A 15,370-nucleotide genomic window follows, 5' to 3' on the forward strand; every position below is an offset into this window, starting at 1 on the left:
GATGAGGAGGAATTGCTTTTCCTGGAGAGTAGTGAATCTATGGAATTTTCTGCGAAGGAATCAGGAGAGGCAGCTTCATTAAGTATATTCAAGACACAGTTGGATGAGTTTTTGCAATGGTAGAGGAATTAAGGGTAGTTGGGACAATGGAGGTAGGAGTAGCTGAGACGATGGATAGGTCAGCCATGAGCTTAATGAATGGCAGAGCAGGCTCGATGAGCCAATAGCCTACTCCTGCTTCTATTACTATGAAGCTATAACCCTGCGTTTCCCATGGCTAACCCACCAAACCTGCACATCCCTGGACACTGGGCAATTTAGCATGGCCAATCCAAATCAAGGCCAGTGAGCAATGTTGTGATCTGGAGAATTAACATCAGAGAATGATAGAAAGGGACAAGGAGAGTAAATATACCAGCAATCAAAACTGGATTCTAAAGATCACAAAAATTGAAACAAAAAACGGTGTGTCCGAATGTGTGCTGCATTGTAACAAAAGAGAATTAATTGACTGCACACATTGAAGAGAATAATTATGATCTGTGACTCCTAACGGAGACATGGCTTCAGAATGACAAGGATTGAATCCTGAAAATTGAGGGGGTAGTCAAATGGAAAGCAAGATAATGGGAGAGGTGCTAATGAAAGCACTGATCACAGGGTAATCTGGTGTCAGCTCGGATTTCAGGTCCTGGTTTCTCTGTCCTCTGTTGATTTTCCTGTTCCAACAGAGTAAAATGTGGGTCTGCTCTCAGCTCTGCTGGATTTCTGCTGAAGCTTTGACCCCACCCCTTTTATTCCTTCTGGAACAATAAAACATTCAGTGAATTGAGACCCAACCCACAATCTCCCAGTCTCTCAAACCAATCAGACACAAGAGTGTAGTCATAGCATGGAATCAAACAAGAAAAATGAAACAGTTAAATATATCGGTGCTCGTGCTTAATTAGATTAGATTCCTATAGTATGGAAACAGGCCCTTTCACCCAAAAAGTCCACACTGACCCTCTGAAGAGTAACCCACCCAGACCCATTCCCCTACATTTACCCCTATCTAATGCACCTAACATTATGGGCAATTTCGCATGACCAATTCACCTGACCTGCGCAACGTTGGACTGTGGGAGGAAACGGGAGCACTCGGTGGAAACCCACTCAGACCCGGGGAGTATGTGCAAACTCCACACAGAATCAAACCCAGGTCCCTCGTGCTGTGAGGTAGCAGTACTAACCACTGAGCCACCATGCTGCCCCCAAATGTTTGTTCATTATTTCTGGTTTACTTCCTAGAGCTTTCCCAGGATTCTTATAGCGCCCTACTTGAGGAATACTCTCTCCCTTACATCTAACTATTCTCACCCAGCTATGATTTATAACAATATTTAAACCAATGTAAATAAAGCATCTGTTATCAAATAGACATAGAGATATACAGCATGGAAAGAGACCTTTTCTCTCCCTCATGCATGCATGCACACACGTGACTGACAGGAAGTTGTAGGATTTACATATTATTGTTACCTGCAACCCATTCTTAACGATGAAAGACTTAATCCAGGTCTGTTCAATATATCACTTCAGTGGCAGGACACTGTAATGTTTTTTCCATGAATTCTGTGCCTTATGATCTTATTCTCCACAATCACCTGATGAAGGAGCAGCGCTGTTAACACCAGTCCTTCCAAATAAACCTGTTGGGTGTTTGATTTTTAACTTTGTCCAGGTTAGGTTGGATTGGCCAAGCTAAATTACCCGTAGTGCTCAGGGATGTGCATTAGTCAGGGCAATAGGGGGATGGGTGTAGGTGGGTTACCCTTCGGAGGGTCGGTACGGACTCCTTGGGCCGAGTGGCCTGCTTCCACACTCTGGGAATTCTCTGAAAGGAAGGGATTACTATTGCAAACTGCAGGGCAGCGCAGGCGCAGTGCGCGGAGCTGTTGTCGGCCTTTCCCCGCCCCCTCACTTCATCTATGACGTCATAACGCGGAAGTGGCCCTGTCCGTTTCAGAGTGAAACTCCCTCCCTCTGGGCAACTCTTCATCCTGGGAGGGAGTGGGGGGAAAATCTGTTCACTTGAAGCAACCGGAGTGATTCCAGGGAGGGGGCAGACTCTGCAAACTCAGGTATGTGTCTTAATTACCCGGGGGAGGAGGGACGGAGGGATGGGATGGGACTGTTTTCCCTCCCGCGCCAGAGACTTAGGGGTGACCTTCTCGACTTCGAGAAAAGAATGAGGGGCATGAATAGGGTAAATATACAAGGTCTTTTCCTTGGGATGGGGGAGTCCAGAACCAGAAGGTAATAGGTTTAAGGTGGGGGGAAGATTTAAAAGGGACCTAAGGGGCAACTTTTTCATGCAGAATGTGATGTCTGTAAGGAATGAGCTGCCAGAGGAAATGGTGGATGCTGGCATCTGGATGGTTGTTTGATTAGGAAGGGTTCAGAGGGATATGGGCCAAGTACTGACAAATGGGACTAGATTGATTTTGGGTATCTGGTTGGCACGGAAGAGATTGACCGAAGGGTCTGTTTCTGTGCTGTGTATCTCTATGACTCTGGCTTTCTACTAACGTATGTACAGTTTCTGTCTGGTGTTGGTGTTAATGCTTTGATGTCTCCTTTCCCCCTCACTTCCCAGGGACGTTAATGTGAGAACAGAGGGAGAGAGTGAGATGGTGCTTTCAATTTTGTGGAATAACTAAAGAAAAGAACGTTCCCCCAAAAGTAGAAATGCTTGTTCTGAACTTCCACCCTGGACTGACACTGATGACTTTTGTAATCTCTTTTCACAGAGTATTTGGCGATCTGAGGACGGAAGTTTCAAAATTAACAGATGAAGGGCTTATGCCTGAAATGTTGACTTTCCTGCTCCTCAGATGCTGCCTGACCAGATGTGCTTTTCCAGCACTGCGCTTTTCAGCACTGACTGTCCAGTAACTACAGTCCTCTCTTTGTTGTCAATGTCTGATAGTCATTCAATCCATTGAGACTGCAACAATTTTTGACTGTGATTCTGTGAGAAGGAGCAAAGCTTTTTGGTTCTTGTTTGAGTACGTTTTCAGCATCAGTGGGACTGGATAAAAGTCCCTACTATTGCAGCACACTGAGTGTGGAGCCAGAAACAGTTGTACAGCCTGGAAAGAGGAATTATGGAAAGAGGGGCTCTACACGCATTTGTGTACAGCTGAAGCTTCGGCCATGGAAAAACCTGAGGAATCCCATCCCGTGGAGGAATCATGGAAGTGTGGCGACTGTGGGAAAGGCTTCCGTGCTCCATCTGCCCTGGAGATTCACCGGCGCAGTCACACCGGAGAGAGGCCATTCATTTGCCCCAAGTGTGGGAAGGCCTTCAGCAATTCCTCTGCCCTACTGAGGCACCGATGGGTCCACACGGTGGAGAGGCCCTTCAGCTGCCCCGATTGCGGGAAGGACTTCAGCTATTCTTCTGACCTGAAGACCCACAGGCGGGTCCACACGGGGGTGAGGCCGTTCTCCTGCACTGTGTGTGGGAAGGCCTTCAGCACCTCCTCCGCCCTACTGACCCACTGGCGGGTCCACACTGGGGAGAGACCATTCACTTGTTCCGAGTGCAGGAAGGGATTCTCTCAGGTGGGCAAGTTGCGGACGCACCAGCGGGTCCACACTGGGGTGAAGCCTTTCAGCTGCCCCGAGTGTGGGAAGGCCTTCAACGATTCCTCTGCCCTTCAGACCCACAAGTGGATCCACACACAGGAGAGGCCTTTCCCCTGCACAGATTGCGGCAAGATCTTCAGCAATTCCTCCACCCTGCTGAAGCACCAGCGGGTCCACACAGGGGAGAGGCCCTTCAGCTGCCCCGAGTGTGGGAAGGGCTTTACCCAGGCGTCGGTCCTGCTGATCCACCAGCGGATCCACATGGGGGAGAAGCCTTTCTGCTGCCCTGAGTGTGGGAAGGGATTCACTCAGATGGGCAACTTGCGCATGCACCAGCGGGTCCACACCGGGGAGAAGCCCTTCATCTGTCCCAAGTGCGGGAATGCCTTCAGCGATTCCTCCACCCTACTGAAGCACCAGCGGGTCCACACAGGGGAGAGGCCATTCCCCTGCCCCGAGTGTGGGAGGGCCTTTAGCAATTCCTCTGACCTGCTGAAGCACCAGCGTGTCCACACGAGGGAGAGGCCCTTCAGCTGTCCCAAGTGTGGGAAGGCCTTCAGCGATTCCTCCGCCCTGATGAAACATCGGCGGGTCCACACGGGGGAGAGGCCCTTCAGCTGTCCCGAATGTGGGAAGGGCTTTACCCGGGCAGCCACCCTGCGGAGGCACCAAGGAGTTCACGTGCCATTGCAGGGGGATTGAAGGAACGACTGTCGAGTGCCATTATGGACTGGGCTATCAACCCAGTTCTGGAACTCCCAGGTTTGAATCCCACCGCAGCAGATAGCGGATTTGGAATTCAGTCAGAATCTAACAATGAAACCATCGGGCGGGGTGGGGGGAAGCCCCATTCTGATTCAGTCATGTCCTTTTTAGGGAAGGAAACTGCTGTTGTGGCAAAGGATTCACTCAGTCGTCCAAGCTGCATCCTTTCCCTGGTCTGGCCTACACGTGACTGAGACCTACAGCAGTGTAGTTGACTCCACCTGTTTCCCCCCACTTCTTTCCCTCCCGGCAGATGTGGGGGGGGAGAAACTTACTTGGAGACAGGGTATGGGTTGAAATCGCTGAGTGAGGCAATACTTCCTCCGGATTAAGGCTGTACAAAGGATCCAGTTACAAAGGGACAAGTCAGTGGTGACCAATAGGAAAGAAAGTGGGGGGTGTGGGGAGAGGGCTTTGACCTTGAGCTGTTTAAAAATCAGCTACGTTTTCAACTCCTTTTTGCTGAGGTGATCTGGAGCTGTAACAAAGTTGGGTCGCAGTCAAGGTAACCTGAACTTACTGCTGGGCTCAGACTTTGAAAGCTTTGAGCTCCAACAGGTTTTTGTTTTAAAGCTGCTCATTTCTTTCAGCCTCCTGCGCTAAGTTTCCAATGTCGTGTATCAGATGGAGCAGTGAATGAGTAGGTGGTATCGTTAGAAATTGTAAATTTTTCAGGAGTGCAGAGTGTGTCGCTTCATCGGCGTTGTAAAGTTTACTGGCAGCACCGGGAGATGTGGTCTGTGTTCACGAGATATGATGTGGAGATGCCAGCATTGGACTGGGGTGGATAAAGTTAAAAATGACACAACACCAGGTTGTAGTCCAACTGGTTTCTTTGGAAGCACTAACTTTCGGAGCGCTGCTCCTTCATCAGGTAGCTGAGGAGCAGGATCATAAGACACATATTTTATAGCAAAAATCACAGTGTCATGCAACTAATAGGATATATTGAACAAACCTCGAACGCTGTTTAGCCATTCATCTTTTAGAATGGGTTGCAGGTTTTAGTTCGTTAATATGTAAATCCTAGAACTACTTTTAAGTCATGGTCTTGAAATGACTTAAGGTTTTTTTATTTAAAAAGTGATATCTTAGCTCAGACAATGCATTACAGGTGTGAGCTTCGAGTCTATCAGTATCCCAGTCTTGAATCAGACTGGTTCTATTTCCAAAGTAGGAATTTATAAAATATTACATGCATTGACTGCCTGCAGATTCTGTGCTTTTTGAGCAAAATTGAATGTGTCTGCAAATATAATTCTGCCAATACAAATTCACCCCATAGAATTGTGTGTGCATGAGAGAGTGTGATTGTGTGCATGTCAGTTTGTGCATGCGAGTGTGCGTAAGACTGTGTGAACATTTGGTAAAGTGTGAGTGTGATGGAGTATAAGCCAGTGAGTGTGTTCGGGGGGGTGGGGGGTGTGTGAACATGTATATGTCTGAGAGAGAGCGTGTGTATGAGAGAGGTATGAATAAAAGCGAGTAGTTGCGTTTTGCTAAAACAAGGGCAGGACTTGTACAGTTAATGGTAGGGCCCAGGGTCATGTTGTAAAACAGAGACATGGGGGGAGTTAAGGCACATAGTTCTTTGAGAGTTGTATCACTGCTAGACAGGATGGTTAAAAAGGCATTCAGCAGCATTGCCTCCACTGTTCACACCATTGATTTGGAACAACTTGTTGAGGTTGTACAGAATGTTGGTGAGGCCACTTTCCGGGTACTGAGTACAGCTCTGGGTGACCCTGTAAGAGGAAGTATACTTCAAAGTTTGTGAGAATATTTGTAGCTCGGGTGCTCGTTGTTGTGGTTCTGTTCGCCAAGCTGGGAATTTATGTTGCAGACGTTTCGTCCCCTGTCTAGGTGACATCCTCAGTGCTTGGGAGCCTCCTGTGAAGCGCTTCTGTGATGTTTCCTCCGGCATTTATAGTGGTTTGTACCTGCCGCTTCTGGTTGTCAGTTCCATTTCTAACCTTGGATAACCCAGTGGAGATACTTTTACTGATAGCTCCATAATTATTTTACTGCAGGATTTTTTTTTTCAGGGCAAATAATTTCTGGGAGAAAATTTCTATCCTGGGAAGGCAGGGAAATTTAAAGAAAAGGCTGTTAAAAGCATTTTAACTGGCCCCACGAGCTCTCGTGGGACAGTGCATTTGCATAAACATTTCAGAGAAATTCTGTCTAACTGTTGGACTGAAAATAGTTTCCCCATTGAATGTTAAACAGCTATTGAGAACATTGCACATTATAAAGTGTGTTCTTGAGGAACGGAGGAGGATTGAACTTGCCAACGTGAAGCACATTTTGCAGAGAGAGGAAATTTCTCAGGATTGAAGAGGTTGGTAGAAGTCAACAATTGTCAAATTATTTCATGAAAAGTACAGCTGGTATGGAGAGATGACTGGGGATCACAGAAGAGGAGTATCTGTCATGAGCACATAGAAACAAACCCTTCAGTCCAGGCCAACCAGATATCCTAAAGTAATCTAGTGATCCATTTGCCAGCATTTGGCCCATATCCCTCTGATTCCTTCCTTATTCATATCCCCATCCAGATGCTTTTTTTTCCTTCGGAGAATACTTGGGTGAGAGCCAAGATATTGCTATTGCTCACCCTTTCCGCACTGTGCCTAACCTTCCCTTCGTACTAATTGTAGCTGGAGGAGCCTGAAATCTGAAATGGATTTCCTGAAAAAAAACATAGATTCGAGGTTGGGCTCAGTGATGGATTTTCTAAAGCTTTGCTATTGTAGTTTTCAATTTGACAAAAAAATGTTCAGTCATTAATGTCCAAGACAGAGTAGATATTCATTTAAGATATAATTGAGATATATATGTTCTTTACAATGTTTTTCCTTCATTACCAGTGATTGTCTGTCATTTGGTACATTGAGCATCATCTTTTTGTGATTCAACAGATATGATTTGAATTGAATTCTGTAAAATGGTTTTGTATTTTATTTAACTTTGTGTTAAACATTTCCTTTTCATGACTTTATTAAAATATCTTAATGTATTATAATGGAGCAGCTAATTTATTCTGAAATTATTTCAATTAGTTGGTCAATTGCCGAATAATAGCTGCATAACTGTTGTAAATATTGACACCCAGGAAAGCTATTTTGTTTAATATATTTGTAAAGATCTTATCAAAACTATAAAATTGTTTTTCATAGGAAATAAAATTTGCAGTCTTTTTTCAATGGTTGAAAGTAACTTTGCACTTAATTGCTCCGTTTGGGATTAAACATTGTGACTTTGATAAAAATAATCTTTCAGAGATTACGGTGAGAGTATTAACAAACAAATGTTGCCATTTGCTCTTGAATTACCTCAAGCTCAATTTGAAATTCTTGAATGAGTTGAATAAGGGGTACACACTGAATATTTATTGCACTTTGCTGAAATTCTCTGCACTGCCAATGTATTTGGTTAAACAAGATATGTATCTCTCCTGATAATTTTGTAATTCTTTGATATTTTATTTGTCAGTGCTCGTGCCCAAACATCCTAAAAAAAATGTTTTGGCACTTGGTGAAGTTGTGAATTTTCAATCTGTTTCACAATTAAATGACACAACCAATCGAAAGATTAAATACATATCATAATCTCTTTGACGTTGGCAATTCTACATGTTGACTTTCTATTATAACAATGAAACATAAACCGTGGCTGCTCTTAATGTGGTAAGACTGAATATCAATTGAAATGATCAGAATTAGTAGACATGATGGCATTGTGCACAAACTGTGAGTAGTGTGAGTTCAGAATTTTTCTGATCACTTAATTCTGACACATACTGTACTCAGTACTCTAGAAGTGGCCTCACCAACATCTTGTACAACCGCAACATGATGTCCCAACTCCTATATGCAGTGGTGTGAACAATAAAGGCAATGGTGCTAAATACCTTCTTAACCACCCTGTCCACCAATGATGCAACTTCCAAGGAACGATGTATCTGAATGCCCCTCCACACCCACATTTCTCTGTTTCACAACATGATCCAGGGCCCGACCATTAACTGTACAAGTCCTGCCTTTCCTTGTTTTAGGAAAATGCAAGCCCTCCCCTTTATTTATACCTCTCACAGCTAACCGATGAAGGAGCAGTGTTCCGAAAGCAAGTGCTTCCAAATAAACCTGTTGGATTATAACCTGGTGTTGTGTGAATTTTAACTTTGTCCACCCCAGTCCAATACCAGCTCCTCCATATCGTTTCTAGTGAATACAGCCCACCCCTCCCGGTGCTGCCAGTAAGCTTTACAACGCTGATGTAACAACACAGTACCTGCACTCCTGAAACGTTTACAATTTCTAACGATACTCGCTCCTCATTCACTGCTCCATCTGATACACGACATTGGAAACTTAGTGCAGGAGGCTGAAAGAAATGTGGAGCTTTAACACAAAAACCTCCTGGAGCTCAAAGCTTTTAATGAGAGTTTGAGCCCGGCGGTAAGTTCAGGTAACCTTTATTGTGACACAACTTTGTTACAGCTTCCAATTCCCCAGTAAAGAGGCATGGAAAACGTAGCTGCTTTTTAAACAACTCTGGGTCAAAGTGCGCATACACCATCCTACCTCACTTCCTTTACTACTGGTAACCACCAAGTTGTCCCTTTGTAATTGGAACCTTGGTACAACCTTAATCCAGAGGAAGTATTGCCTCACTCAGCAATTTCAACCCAGACCCTGTCTCCATGTAAGATTCTCCCAGCCCATCTGCTGGGGGAGGGTGGTTGGAGATTTGGGGCAGTGTAGAGTCAACAAGACTGCTGTGGGTCTGGAGTCACCTGTCGGTGAGACCAGTAAAGGATACAGCTAGGGTGACTGAGTGAATCCTTTCCTCAAAAGGATGTGAGTGAATGAGATGGGATTCCACCACCACCCCCCCCCCCCCCCCCCCCCCCCACCACCATGAAAATGGTTTCATTTATAGATTCTGAACTCAAGATTTCTGATAGAATTCCAATTCCACCAACTGCCACAGCGGAATTCATACCCGGGAGTCCCCGGAACTGGGTTGATAGTCCAGTCAATAATGGCACTCGGCCATCACTCCTTCAATCCCCCTGCAATGGCACGTGAACTCGCTGGTGCCTCCACAGGTGGCAGGAGTGGGTGAAACCCTTCCCACACTCTGAGCAGCTGAAGGGCCTCTCCCCAGTGAGGACCCGCTGGTGGATCCGCAGGGTGGAGGAATCGCTGAAGGTCTTCCCACAGATGCAGCAGGAGAACGGCCTCTCCCTGGTATGGCTGTGCCAATGAGTCTACAGGGCAGACGGGGCACGAAAGCCTTTCCCACAGTTGCCACACTTTCATGGTTTCTCCATGGGACGGGATTTCTCAGGTTTCTCCATGGCCATAGCTTCAGCTGCAAACAATCATGTGTACAGCTCCTCCCCGGCGTGAATTCCTCTTTCCAGGCCGTATAACTGTTTCAGGCTCCACACTCAGTGCACTGAAACAGTAGGGTCTCTCATCCAGTCCCACTGATGCTGAAAACGTACTGAAAAAGGAACCAAAAAGCTTTGCTCCTTCTCACAGAATCATGGTTGAAAATTGTTGCAGTCCCGATGGATTGAGTGACTGTCATGTTAACGTCAAAGTGAGGACTGCAGATGCTAGACAGTGAGTGTCGAGAAGTGCAGCACTGGAAGAACACAGCAGGTCAGGCAACATCAGAGCAGCAGGAGAGTCTGTTTTGGACATAAGGCCTTCAGCTGTTCATTTTGAAACTTCAGATCTCAAATACTCTGTTAAAGAGAGATTACAAAAGTCATCACTGTCAGTCCAGGGTAGAAATTCAGAACAGTTAATTCTACTTTCTGCAGAATGTTATTTTTTTTTGTTTCTAGATTAGATTCCCTACACAGTGTGGAAATAGGCCCTTCAGCCCAACAGGTTCATACTGACCCTCCAAAGAGTAACCCACCAAGAACCATTTCCCTCTGACGACTGGTCCTAACACTACAGGCAATTTAGTATGGCCAATTCGCCTAAACTGCACATGTTTGGACTGTGGGAGGAAACTGGAGCACCCAGAGAAAACCCACGCAGACACTGGGAGAATGTGCAAACTCCACACAGACAGTCACCCAAGACTGGAATCGAACCCAGGTTCATGGCGCTGTGAGGCAGCAGTGCTAATCAATGAGCTACAGTGCCCTCCCCTCCACAAATTTGAAAACACCATGCCACTTACTCTCTTCCCCCTCTGTGCTAACTCATTCTCCTGAAGGTGCTGATTCAGGATCTTACAGGGGCAGAAAAGCAAAAATGGCAAGACTGACATCTCTCTGACTTTTGGATAACTCCACCTGAAAGTTAATATCTTTCACAACACTGGGATCTGCTGAGAGTGAGCAGGTCAGATTTTGGGAAGCAAAAAAAAGTGTATCAATTCAGGGTGAACCTGCAATGCAGCTTCTTGAGGAACAACCAGACATGAAATGGTTAACATCCCTAGGAAGGTGGGAGCAAAATGAGACATCAAGGCATTAACACAGACAGCACTTCAGTCAAACTCTTCTGCTCCCAGTAAGGGCAAAACATCCTTGAAAGCTGCTCTGAAAGTCCAGTCTTCACAACCACACTTTTGCTTTCACTGAAGACAATTAGCATCAGATAGTACCGAAACAGACCCTTTGGCCCACCTCATTTGAGTTGACCAGATATCCTAAATTAATCAAGTCACATTTGCCATTATTTGGCCCCTATATAGTCCGGGTGCTGGCAGATGGGACTAAATTGGATTGGTTATCTTGTCGGCATGGACGAGTTGGACCGAAGAGTCCGTTTCCATGCTGTACACCTCTATGACGCCAGTTCCATTTGCTATCGCTTGGCCCCTATCTGTCTGAACCGTTTGTATTCATGCACCCATCCAGATGCCTTTTAACTGTTGTAATTATACCAGCCCCCACCACTTCCTCCAGCAGCTCATTCCATACATGCACCATCCTCTCTGTGAGAAAGCTGCCCCTGAGATCGCTTTTACATCTCCTCCACCCTCACCTGAAACCTATTACCCTTGAGTTCTGGACTTCCCCATCCCAAAGAAAAAGCCTTGTCTACTTCCCCTATCCATGCCTCCCATGATTTTATAAAAGTCCATAATGTCACCTATCAGACGTTGGCGCGATGTGGTAAACAGCCCTACCCCATCCTTCTGTCCCTCCTCACCCGGGTAATTAAGACACATACCTGAGTTTACAGAGTCTGCTCCCTCCCTGGGTTCACTCCAGTTTCTGCAAATGAATAGCTATCCCCCCCCTCCCCTCTCTCTCTCCCACAGGAGGAAGAGTTGCCCAGAGGGAAAGAGCTTCACCCTGAAACTGACAGGGCCACTACCACGTTGTGACGCCATCAATGGGTTGGGGTGGGGTAGGGAACGGGAGAAGGGGCGAGAGAAAGGGGTGGGGTGAGATCCAGGGCTCAGCCAGCAGTGGGACCCAACACTGTGCCTGCGCTGCCTTGCACAGTTTGCAGAAATTCCCTTCCCTCCAGAGAATCCCCACAGTGTGGAAGCAGGCCACTCGGCCCAACAAGGCCACACCGACCCTCCCAAGAGTAACCCACCCACACCCATTCCCCTACCCCTAGTGCTCGACATTTAGCCCCTGACTAATACACCTAACCTACACATTCCTGGGCACTATGGGTAATTTAGCACTGCCAATCCACCCTAACCTGAACATTCCTCTGCATTATGGGTAATTTAGCGTAACAACTTCCCCCCCCCCCCCCAACCCCCGCAACCAGGACAAAGTTAAAAATCACAACACCAGGTTATGGTCCAACAGGTTTATTTGGAAGCACTAGCATTTGGAGCGCTGCTCCTTCATTAGGTAGGTATGGAAAATAAGTCACAGAATTTATAGAAAAACTTTATAATGACCTGCCATTGAAATGATATATTGAACAAACCTGGATTGTTAAGTCTTTCATCTTTTCGAATGCGTTGCAGGCATCACCAATATGTAAATCTTGAACTTCCTGTAAGGCACCTTCTTGAGATAACTTAAGGCTTTATAACAAAAAGTGACACTTCAGCTCAGCTGTGCAAAAATGTACATTCACTCCCATAGACTTATGTTTGTGTGTGCATGAGAGAGAGAAAATGTCTATTTCCATCCTGAATGTCTTTGTATCTATTCGAGAACAAATGCCTCACTTCTGTTGGTGTAAATATTGTTGTAAATCATAGCTGGGTACTTATAGTTAGATGTAAGGGAGAGAGTTGTCCTCAGGTTGGGCACTGTAAGAATCCTGGGAGACCCCCATTTCTGGTTTACTTCCTAATGAACAAACTTTAAGCATGAGCACCTATTTCTTTCAAATTTGGTTTCATTTTTCTTGTTTGATTCCCCGCTATGATTACACTGTGTGTCTGGATGGTTGACAGGCTGGGAGATTGTGGGTTGGGACTTAATTGACTGAATGCTTTATTGTTCCAGAAGGTATGGGGTGGGGGTGGGGGGGTGTCAAAGCTTCAGCAGAAATCCCGCAGAGCTGAGAACAGACCGACATCTTACTCCGTGAGAACAGAACAGAGAAATCAGAACCTGAACTCTGACCGGACACCAGCTGACCCTGTGATCAGTGCTTTGATTAGCAGTGCTGAAAACGTGTTGCTGGAAAAACACAGCAGGTCAGGCAGCATCCAAGGGGCAGGAGAATCGACGTTTTGATTAGCAGTGCCAACCCTCTACCTTTACCTAGTGTCCCATTTGACTGCCCCCTTGATATTCAGGATCCAATCCTTGTCATCCTGAAGCCATGTCTCTGTAAGGAGTCTCAGACCATAATTATTCTCTTCGATGTGTGCAGTCAATTCATTCACTTTTGTTACAATGCAGCACACATTCAAACACTGTTTTTAGTTTCAATTTTTGTGATCTTTAGAATCCAGTTTTGATTGCTGATATATTGACTCTCCTTGTCCCTTTCTGTCATTCTCTGATGTTCATTTTCCACATCACTCCATTGCTCACTGGCCTTGATTTGGATTGGCCATGCTAAATTGCCCATAGTGTCCAGGGATGTGCAGATTAGGTGGGTTAGCCATGGGAAATAGTAATAGAAGCAGGAGTAGGCCCATTTGTCCCGTCTAGCCTGCTCAGCCATTCATTAAGATCATGGCTGATCGATCCATTGTCTCAGCTCCTCCTCCCTGCATTGTCCCAACTACCCTTTATTCCCCTACTATTGCAAAACCCCATCCAACTGTGTCTCAAATATACTTAATGAAGCTGCCTCTACTGCTTCTTTCAGCAGAAAATTCCATAGATTCACTACTCTCCAGGAAACGCAATTCCTCCTCATCTCTGTCCGAAATCTACTCCTCCTAATATTGAGGCCTGGTTTCAGTCATCAGCAGAAATGACTGAATAGGGTAGGGCTTCATCCTACAGTGCAATGAAATCCCACTTTCCACCACAACCTCTGATGTATTCACTCATTCAGTTGCTGTCTCACAAATGCAAGATTTCACTGCAACTTCTTCTGCTCCTATTAAGGGCAAAACATCTTTGAAAGCTGCTCCAAAACTCCAGCCTTCACAATCACACTTCTGCTTTCACCGAAGGAGATTAGAGTCATACAGAACGGAAACAGACCCTTTGGTCCAGCTTGTCCGGCCAAACAGATATCCTAAATTAATCTAATCCAATTTGCCTGCATGTGCCCTATATCCCTCTGAACGCTTCCTATTCATGTACCAATCCAGATGCCTTTTAAAATTTCCCCTCACCTCAAACATATGCCCTCTAGTTTTGTACTTTCCTACCTTGGGGAAAAGACCTTGGGTATTCACTCTATCCATGCCTCTGATGAATGTCTATAAGGTCACCCCTCAGCCTCCAATGCTCTAAGCAAAATATCCCCAGCCCTTTCAGCCTCTCCCTGTAGCCCGAACCTTCCAACTCTGACAGCAGCCTTGTAAATCTTTTCTGACCCCTCTCAAACTCTCACAACCGGGTGCTCTGGTTTCCTCCCACAGTCCAAAAATGTGTAGGTTCGGTGAATTGGCCGTGCTAGATTACCTGTAGTGTTAGGTGAAGGGGTGAATGTAGGGGAATGGGTCTGCACTTCGGCAGGTCGGTGTGGACTTGTTGGGCCGAAGGACCTGTTTCCACACTGTAAGTGATCTAATCTAATCTAATCTAACCTAATCTTTTTTATAACAGGGAGACCAGAAATGAATGCAGTCTTGCAAATGTGGACTAACCAATGGCCTATACAGCCACAACATGACCTCCCAATTCCTGTAGTCTCTACTCTGACCAATAAAGAAAAGCATACCAAACACATTCTTCACTATCCTGTCTACTGGTGACTCCACTTACAAAGAACTATGAACCTGCACTCCAAGGTCTCTTAGTTCTTCAACACTCCCCTTCACTGTGTCAGTCCTGCCTGGATTACTTGTCCAAGATGCAAACCACACATTTCTCTAAAGTATACTGTCACTCCTTGGTCCATCAGCCCATCCGATCAATTCTAATTCATAGTGAACTCTTTCCTCTCTTATTCGCTCGAAGTTGAAAATCTCCATCCCATACACTCTCCCTGTATTCTCAGTTTGCTCACCTAATCCCTGCCGTACGTTATCCTGAAGGGTCTGGTTAAGCTGATTAACAGGCCCACACTAAGGGGGGTCTAATTGAAACATAAAGAATACTGAATGGCCTGAACAGAGTGGAAGTTGGGAAGATGTTTCCATTGGTTGGAGGGACTAGAACCAGTGAGTACAGCCTGAGAGTAAAGGGAAGACCTTTTAGAATGGAGGTAAGGAGAAACTTCTTCAGCCAGAGATTGGTGAATCTATGGAACTCACTGCCACAGAAGGCTGTGGAGGCCAGGTCACTGAAGATATTTAAGACTGAGATAGAAACGTTCTTGAGTATCAAGATGATGGAGGGTTATAGAGACAAAATGGGAGAATGTGGTTGAGAAACCTATCA

At 45.7% G+C, this 15,370-nt stretch overlaps 1 protein-coding gene across 1 annotated transcript in view; it reads left to right on the forward strand.

The window, feature by feature from the left end:
* Positions 1 to 1,974: 1,974 nt before the first annotated feature.
* LOC140460244 (uncharacterized) overlaps positions 1,975 to 15,370 on the forward strand; it is a 52,238-nt gene continuing 38,842 nt past the window's right edge. Inside the window, exons 1-2 of the mRNA XM_072554677.1 lie at positions 1,975 to 2,123; positions 2,793 to 4,308. Coding sequence (XP_072410778.1) covers positions 3,199 to 4,308 — 1,110 coding nt within the window. The 5' untranslated portion in view covers positions 1,975 to 2,123; positions 2,793 to 3,198. The remainder of the gene's footprint in view (positions 2,124 to 2,792; positions 4,309 to 15,370) is intronic.

The sequence above is a fragment of the Chiloscyllium punctatum genome, chromosome 36, assembly GCF_047496795.1.
Source record: "Chiloscyllium punctatum isolate Juve2018m chromosome 36, sChiPun1.3, whole genome shotgun sequence".
NCBI lineage: Eukaryota > Metazoa > Chordata > Chondrichthyes > Orectolobiformes > Hemiscylliidae > Chiloscyllium > Chiloscyllium punctatum.